This window comes from Eucalyptus grandis, chromosome 6, assembly GCF_016545825.1.
Source record: "Eucalyptus grandis isolate ANBG69807.140 chromosome 6, ASM1654582v1, whole genome shotgun sequence".
Lineage (NCBI taxonomy): Eukaryota > Viridiplantae > Streptophyta > Magnoliopsida > Myrtales > Myrtaceae > Eucalyptus > Eucalyptus grandis.
The window spans coordinates 40,666,546-40,675,260 of record NC_052617.1 but is presented as its reverse complement, the minus strand read 5'-3'; the positions used below and the strand labels follow the sequence as shown (position 1 = coordinate 40,675,260).

Below are 8,715 nucleotides of genomic sequence, written 5' to 3'. Positions count from 1 at the left end.
TTCGACTTCTTCTGAAGAGTCGCATTTGTTTATCCGAGCAATTTTTCTAAAAGACGTGTTTGTTCATTCTTTGGTAATCTTTACGAAGAGTTGCAAGATTGTTTTATATATATACTTGTTATTTTTCGGAAAAACGAGAGTGATCATATTTCATCTTTTTCGAGCTCTCTGTCTAAAAAACTACGGTCATTATTTCAATTGTTTACTAGAGAGACTACGGAGAAATACTAGAAAGTATTCAAGTATTCTCATCCGAGACTTTTGTTGTATCTTGGAGAATTTTTGCCAGTGACCATTAAGAATGTTGTGGGGCAAAAAAATCCTCAAAGAAAGTGATATAAAGTCAACTGAAGATTCGAATATCTGTCTTCATCGTTCTACCAAATTCGAAGCCATATTTTCTCAACATGTTCAATCAATACATCCAATGCACCAAATATAATTTATGTCGTAAATTTTTTGCGATAATTATAGATTTATTTTTTAATCACCCAATAAAAGAATATATTCAAAATTACGAATGTAGGAACGTGATTTTTTGAACAAATACAAAATTAATGTCGCAGCGAAAGCTCGGGTTGACCGGTGGTTGATCTCTGGCGTCGTCGCGTCAAACGCAGAATCGGGTGAATTTTGGGCCCCCGACGTGTTAGGTCTAGCGAGAAGAGAGCTCCCGCCTAAGGAGAGCGGGTGGCAATGATGAAAATAACGGGGAAGTGGGAGGGCAGGGCTAAATGCGGGAGCAGAGTCCCGCAATGATTAATACAAATACCAGTTCCGTCTCGTCTTCCTCGGCCCGCAGCACTGTTCACCGCTGAGCTCTCGTTTCGCCCTGTCCCTATCTCCGTCTCGCTCTCTCTCTCTCTGCAAAAGAGCTCCCTCGAATCGACCTGCTTCGACCCTTCCTCGAGCGCGGGAGAGAGCAATGGGTTTCGAGAAGATCAAGGTCGAGAACCCCATCGTCGAGATGGACGGTGGGATCCTCTCTCCCTCTATCTCTATCGTTCCGTCCTTGTTGCGATTCGATCTGCTCGCGCGCTGTAAATTAGATCTGAGGTGGCTCGGTACGGGGGGGTTGTGTGTCGAGTCACTGTTCGGGAAGCGCGATTGACGCGCGATGATAAACCGTTGCTGACGTGAAAAGAGTTTCGTCGGCCTTTTCGATCCTACTGTTCCGGCGCGAGTTCTCGACCTGGATGGACCACTGGACTATCGAACACGTTCGGATCTACGAGGATGAATAGGAGCGATCGTTTGTTATTTGTGTTGTTCGGTTGCTGCGCTTGATTCCTGTTTTAGATGTTGCATCGCTTTTCGATGCGTCGACGCTTCCGATTCGGTTTTTCAAATTGAGAGACTGGATCGTTTGCTACCATAAGAATGATGTGGTTTGTGTTGTCGGAAACGCTGCGAAAATGATGTGGTTTGCTGTCGGGAATGATCTTGTCCGAGTTTTAGGTTTTGACCGGATAAGGGGTACTTTCAAACTTTTTTTTACTTGCTCTGCACGCGGTCTCAGAGTTAGGGGCTCATGTCCTCGCCCGATTCGGATGGATGTAATCGGCGAGTATTATCTCCGACATGACGATCGAGTCTCTCTTTGATATTCTTTTGCCATCCTACATTAGTCGTCGCGATTTCTGGTGTATCGGATGAGAAACTTTCAAATTTATTGCTGATCCATGAGTGGAGTCCGTCGTTTGAATTTTGGATGCTTACTTCTGTCTCCTTCCGAGGCGAGGCCGCTGAGATTGTTTTGTCAACTCTCTGAACGTATTTAAGTGTGTCTTCTTCATCTTTTGGCCTTAACTTGAACAGAGATCGCTCTACTGGTGGTTTCAATGGGACTGCTATTTACATTTTCACTGATACGTAGTTTCTAGAAGTCAAAGTGCTTTTTGAAAACGGTTTTTTGGAATTGCCCGTGGCCACGGTTATGAACTGCGCTCCAGACTTGAATTGGTTTGATTTGTCTGTTAAATTCCTTGGGACTAGGCATAAGCAATTCTTTGTTAAGCAAAAGAGATGAGCTAGTTAAGTTATGCAGCTACTAAGTTGAAGCACCCATATCTTGCTTCAGTTATTCATAGGATGATGGAGTCTTTGCACTTGCTCTCAAGTTCTTGAAGTTAATTAAATCGGACATTACTTTTGATCATTTAATTCTTTCATATCATCTGTGGGCATTTTCCAGCACCAAGGTGATCAGCTTAGATTTTTCCTGCCTTAGCATTTATTTTTTCTGATGCTTGTCTGGTCCTCCAATCCAGGGGATGAAATGACCCGAGTGTTCTGGAAATCAATCAAGGATAAGGTGATTTTTAAGTCATCTAGGTTTTCATTTGCTGTACTGCTCACCATTGTTGTTGGGCAGTTTAATTAAGACAATTTTAATTCCAGAGCCTCATATCTTTGGTAACCTTTTCAGCTTATTCTTCCCTTCTTGGAGTTGGATATCAAGTACTTCGACCTTGGTCTTCCTCACCGTGATGCCACTGATGACAAGGTTACAATTGAAAGCGCAGAAGCAACTCTTAAGTATGTCCTGTTCCATTGGTATTGGTTAATTCCTTTCATTTATGAGATAATTACTGTAAGAAGCTTTTGATTTTGCTTCCGCTATCACTTTTCATATTACTAACCAGCCCGCCGCGGGAAAGATCTGTCTACTTTGTGTGTACCAGTCTCCATCCTGCTCCGTTTATTCTAGTTAGAACAAACCTTTGTCAAATTTCAGTTAATGGGATAATTTGACACTTCAATATGCTTGTTATCTTACCTTTTAATAGTTTGAACTCCTGACCTATCCTTTTGTTTCCCATTTCAGATACAATGTGGCCATCAAATGTGCAACTATTACACCAGGTAGAGACTTGAGTGTTCTGTTGGAAACAGTTCTGCCTGTTCAAACTTGGAAGCATGTGTCCTTTGTTGCTTTTGGTATTCACAGACTTTCTTGTTGTGTAATTGACAGATGAAGCTCGGATGAAGGAGTTTACTTTGAAGCAAATGTGGAAAAGTCCCAATGGGACGATTAGGAACATCTTGAATGGTCAGTCAAAATCTTGAAGGCTGTGTGCAGTTTTTCCTATCAATTTATTCTTAGATGATCTTATGCTACTGGCTGTTTGCCTTCTCTTCAGGCACTGTCTTCAGAGAGCCAATAATGTGCAAAAATATTCCCCGGCTTGTCCCAGGTAGTAATTATTCAGGACAGATATAGGGTATGAATTTTAAGATATTGTATTGAAATAATCTGTTTTGTTCAGGGTGGTCCAAGCCAATATGCATTGGAAGACATGCTTTTGGTGATCAATACAAAGCTACTGATACTGTCATTAAAGGAGCTGGGAAACTTAAACTTGTCTTTGGTACAATATCAATTTTCCAATTGTTTTTAAAAATTTATATATTATTTCTGGTTGTTGCTGTGTGACTAAATACGTACACTTTTCTGCAGTGCCAGAAGGCACAGATGAGAAGACTGAGCTAGAAGTGTATAACTTCACGGGCGCTGGTGGAGTTGCATTGTCCATGTACAACACAGATGAGGTTAGAGTTAGACTTTCATGAAATGTTTTGGAATCTTGGATCATCTACTCATTTTGTTTACCATACTTAACCATTTCTTTTAATGTGCATTTTTTTATATCATAATGCAGTCAATCCGTTCTTTTGCTGAGGCTTCAATGAACACTGCTTATCAGAAGAAGTGGCCGCTCTATCTTAGCACAAAGAATACCATCCTTAAAAAATATGATGGAAGGTATATAGTGTCCTTATTCTGTCATAAATGTTTTGTTGTTCTGAATCATTAGAAAGTGAATCCTTGCTTGCCATTTGTATCTTAAGAATATTAAAGTGGATCTTATTAATGCAGATTCAAGGATATATTCCAAGAAGTTTATGAAGCCAACTGGAAGTCAAAGTTTGAGGCTGCTGGAATCTGGTGAGTGGTTGATTTTCAAAGTCGTTTGGTGACTGTCTGCTATCTTGTTGACTTACTCTATCATTGCTGTAGGTATGAACACCGTCTTATTGATGATATGGTGGCTTATGCGCTAAAGAGCGACGGAGGTTATGTGTGGGCATGCAAGAACTATGATGGAGATGTCCAGAGTGATTTCTTAGCCCAAGGTTTGTGTGACTTTGTCCGAACTAATTTGCTTTAGAATCCTCAGGTCTTCTATATGAGAAGCTGGTTCCTTTTAGTAATTAACGATTGTTTTGATAATTGCAGGGTTTGGATCGCTTGGCTTGATGACATCTGTCTTGGTAATCACCCATATCTATTGTGTTCAGCATTATCTTATATTACATCAAATGGAAGCTGTTGGTAGTCTCTTTTTTCTTTTTCAAGAGGAAAAAAAATGTGAACCTGGTTTTTTAAGGGATTTTTTTTTTTTAAATGAATATCATAGCAACACCATCCCACTAGCCTTCATCCCCGTTGGTGAGTTGGTCACAATGATGGCTGCTTGTGGAAAAACTTTTCTCCATTGGTAGGATTTGCAATAGAAGTCCATATTTTAGTTTTCCTGCTATTCTTGGAATTCTTGGTTTACTTCGGTTCTGATCACTGTCTTTAGCGAAGTAATCGTGAAGAAAAGGTTCCTTGTTTCACTTTATATGGCATGCATAAATTTTGACTGGTCTAGGCGTGCCATTTTTCGCTATCATGGGTAATTTTCACTAGGTGTAAAACATAACTTACCACTCTAATTCCAAGAAATTACAAATGAATAAGGTGCCTTCACATAATGTTGGTCCTGTAGAGTTGTATGCCACTTGATATTCCAGATTTATCTTGAAACTGAAGAACTTCTGCATGTATATCGCCTTTCCAGATTTATCAAGGATGATTTTTGACTAGGTGTAATACATAACACTATTTTTAAGAAATTGCAGATGAATAAGGTGCCTCCACAATATTTGGCCCTGTATATTTTTATGCAGGTTGCTATTTATATTTAGGTTTTTCTTGGATTGAAGAACTTCTGTATTTATACCCCCTGCTGACGGCAATTTCATTAATGCCCTTTGCATGAGAGGGGCTCACGGAAAAGTAGTGATTATGCATTCTCTGCATTATTATTTGAACCTAGGGATCAACCAAAAAGAGAGTAGTGACCCAAAGTTTTCCTTGATCGATTTTTCTCTATCACTGGATTCGGAAGATCTTGTGACCACTTTTTCATCCATTGAGATACTTTGTGCAGGTCTGCCCAGACGGAAAAACTATTGAAGCAGAAGCTGCTCACGGTACGGTTACCCGCCATTATCGGGTCCATCAGAAAGGAGGCGAAACCAGCACTAATAGCATTGCTTCTATATTTGCTTGGTCACGAGGGCTTGCTCATAGGTACAATTGTGAATTCTTTTTGTTGTGGTTTTCACTCCATACATGATGCATTGCTTAATTTCTTGGAATATTCTTAATGGTGCTTCATGAGTTATGATTTTACTTTGACAGGGCCAAGTTGGATAACAATGCCAAACTCCTTGATTTTGCCGAGAAACTAGAAGCATCTTGTATTGGAACTGTTGAGTCTGGCAAGATGACCAAGGATCTTGCACTCCTCATTCATGGTCCTAAGTAAGTACTTCTAGGATATTAAGAAACCTTCAATGGCAGTAGACATTTTCATATATTTGTTCATGACAGTTCTTCACATACTAGATTGCCTCATTCCCCTGGACCCTTCAACACGTGCTTTTGTGAATTATTTTGTGCACAGGAGTTTGTATTAATTCCTCATGAGTTGTGCAGGTTTACTAGGGATCAATACCTGAACACCGAAGAGTTTATTGATGCTGTGGCAGCTGAACTCAAGGCAAGGCTTTCATGCCAAAGTCTGCTGTAGGTGAGGGTCCTGGACTTTGCCTGTCTGTTCTAGCTCTGTTGATTGATCATTATTAGGTCACATGTGTGCACCGTTGAAGAATGAATTGTTGCAATACAATCTGAGGACTCATGCTTTCTCTTTCAAGTTTTCTTCTTGCATGATTTTACTTGACTAAAACATAAAGTGCATGCTCTGAGATGATCATTTGTGAGGATGCCGGGATTTGGTTCCATCCAATGATGTGAAAGTAAGAATGGCCTTAATTAGAAAATAGAGATAAAGGGCTCTGGTGGAATTTGAGGCAGCTTTCAATGAATGATATCATCTCTAAAAGTACAACACTTTGCCAGCAGTAAAGATCCCATGACCAGATTATCTAACTATGAAAAATGTAAATGTTGAATTCTGATTTATCAAGTTCTACTCACATGAAGTACTTAATGCCGCCTAACTTTTCATGTCCTGAAGAGAGATCCAGCATTGTTGCAATTTCTTGACTCAATGTGGTAGCGAACATATTCCTCAGCAGTTTTTTACCAAAAAAAAAAAACATATTCCTTAGCAGTTAGCACTGCCTGCAATAACGAAAGAAAGAGGAAAACGGAGCAGAAGTTGACATTTGTTTTTTCTTTCTGTATGGATCGACATCTTTGTTTGCCGATGTTCATCACCAATTTTGCTAGCTAACACTCAGAAGTTTTTCTTCGTTGCCATTGAAACTTTTATTTATTAACGAGTGTTAATTGATTTGATTCCCGGGCAGGTGACTGGCGGACAACATGGGGAAAGCACTTCCGCCTGTGATTGTGATCCGGAACAAGAAGAAATAAAGGGGGATCGATTCGGGGGAGAATGAGGTGAATCCTGAATGAGATTGTTTGTTGGGGAGGAATTAAATGAAAGTAGTTCGTATCATTCATGTACTCGGATGGATTTGTGTTTCAAATTTGAATTGCCTTGATCCCCCATTAAAGGAGTTTTGAGCCCCGTACTGTTTAACATCTTTCAATTGTGATGGAAATGGTTTGTCGTCCCTTTGTAACCGAAGGGCAGGATCCGGATTTCGATGGTGTATTTAAAGCAATGGCGGCTTAGGGTGAAACCAGAGCCAAGATTCTGGTCGATTTTGCGTTTATGTCAATAATTTCACGTGGCACACATTTGCGAGAAAACGCGAGGCCACTGGCTAGTAGCTACATGTACGATGGCATGAACTTATCATCACAAAATAGTTCCAAAACTAGAATGGCGTAATGGGCTGTCTTAATCCCGATCCATTGTGTGTAAGTTGATCACTTACTGTGGATCGATTTGCCGTTAATGAGAAGTTTATGCCGTGCGTCCGGGTTTGTTTCCACAAGATGATCACTCATAAGAAACTCATCATATTTGCCCAAATCGAACTGTATATGTGTAAATGTTACATTGTTAATGTAATTTACGATTGTTCTTTTTTGTTTGGTCAAATATGTAGTTCATGAGAGTTGAATATTCGGTTTTTGGTGCTTCTTCGGTAAATTCCCATATTCTATATGGCAAGGACAAAATTAGGCGAAGATGCGTCATAGATTAGCGTGCTAAATACTTGTTTCCTCTCTGCAAAAACGTGCTGGAACGTTGTCCTGTTCTTTTAGTTTGCCAGACATGGTGCTCCATTATTTTAGAAGAGAGACAAATTGCCTGGGATTCTCTTGGCCTAATTCCAAAAACGAGCATCAACTTTAAATCAAGTGACAAATTTGATTCGATTTTTTTTTTAATCTTGTAAAAAACCACCGACTTTAGGTTAAGTGACAAATCTGGCCCTAACTTTCTTTTTTTTGTCTTGAAAAAATTATTAACTTTCACTTAAATTTCGAATCTAGTCCCTTTAACTTAAATCCATTGATTGTCCTCAGCAATAAATTCATGTCCACATACTTGGCCGGACTCCATTGTCTTCTTGTAGCTTGGAGAATAACAGTAAAACTGTCTATCATCTCCTACAATTTACTAGCATATCAAAAAGATATTCACTTGAATTTCTCTGGCCAGACTTCGTCGCTTTGTTGTAATGTGAATCTATTGACCACTGCCCATCAAGAGACATCATGGACAGGATCTGCCAAGCTCACATCTAGAACTTTTTTTCCCAAAATAAGGTTGATTTCGGATAGAGAGTTAACGGTATAAGTTAGGTTTTGATAAGGGCGAAAGTTTGTGATTTTCTAACGAGATGAAAAAAATTAAGGCTAAAATTGTCATTTGACCTAAGATTGGTGTTTTTTACAAGATAAAAAAAATGGATTAGATTTATCACTTGACCTAAAATTAGTGTTTTTCTTTTGGAATTAACCCGGACTCTCTCTCTCTCTCTCTGTGCAAACTTGAACATTGTCTTTTTTATCTTCGATGTTGCAATTGATTTGTTCAAAGCACTTGTTGGGAGCTTGTCAAAATCATCTTGGTGGCAACCACAATGCCATGGATTCGATTTTCCTTCGCTCACAAAAATTCAATAAACTATCTACTCATCCTGCGTCCCGTTTTGGCGTACAGAGCATTGTCTTTTTGGTCTTCGAGTAAAGCGATGTGATATGTTGCAAATTGATATGTTCAAAGCACTTGTTGGGAGCTTGTCAAAATCACCTTCGCGGTGGCCCGCAATGCCGCGGATTCGATTTCCTCTGCTCACGAAAATCCAATCAACCATGGCTTATCCCGCGTCCCGTCCCGGCGTGCACCTTTCGCATCTAAGAGGAAACTGACCGCATTCAAGATCGGATGCTAGGTGGACGTGGGCGAGTTGGGGACTTGCTCTTTGATCAGGCCAAATTGAATAGGTCCAAGCTGGCCACCTAAATACTATTAATGGCGGTAAGGAAGAAAA

The 8,715-nt window shown here is 39.9% G+C and overlaps 1 protein-coding gene across 1 annotated transcript; it reads left to right on the top strand.

The window, feature by feature from the left end:
- The first annotated feature begins 774 nt into the window (after nt 1-774).
- On the top strand, nt 775-6,948 carry LOC104449757 (isocitrate dehydrogenase [NADP]). Its single transcript, XM_010064015.3, has 16 exons — nt 775-974; nt 2,271-2,314; nt 2,429-2,538; nt 2,828-2,865; nt 2,975-3,052; nt 3,144-3,197; nt 3,270-3,371; nt 3,461-3,552; nt 3,663-3,766; nt 3,881-3,949; nt 4,022-4,137; nt 4,241-4,275; nt 5,220-5,362; nt 5,474-5,596; nt 5,771-5,864; nt 6,610-6,948. The coding sequence occupies exons 1-15, from the start codon at nt 926-928 to the stop codon at nt 5,862-5,864; spliced, it is 1,251 nt and encodes a 416-aa protein (XP_010062317.1). The 5' UTR covers nt 775-925; the 3' UTR covers nt 6,610-6,948.
- Nucleotides 6,949-8,715: the final 1,767 nt, after the last annotated feature.

Coding starts and splice junctions, on each gene's coding strand:
- LOC104449757 (XM_010064015.3), top strand. CDS start 926: ATGGGTTTCGAGAAGATCAAGGTCGAGAACCCCATCGTCGAGATGGAC. Junction 2,315..2,428: donor GGAAATCAATCAAGGATAAG/GTGATTTTTAAG, acceptor TAACCTTTTCAG/CTTATTCTTCCCTTCTTGGA. Junction 3,767..3,880: donor CTTAAAAAATATGATGGAAG/GTATATAGTGTC, acceptor TTATTAATGCAG/ATTCAAGGATATATTCCAAG.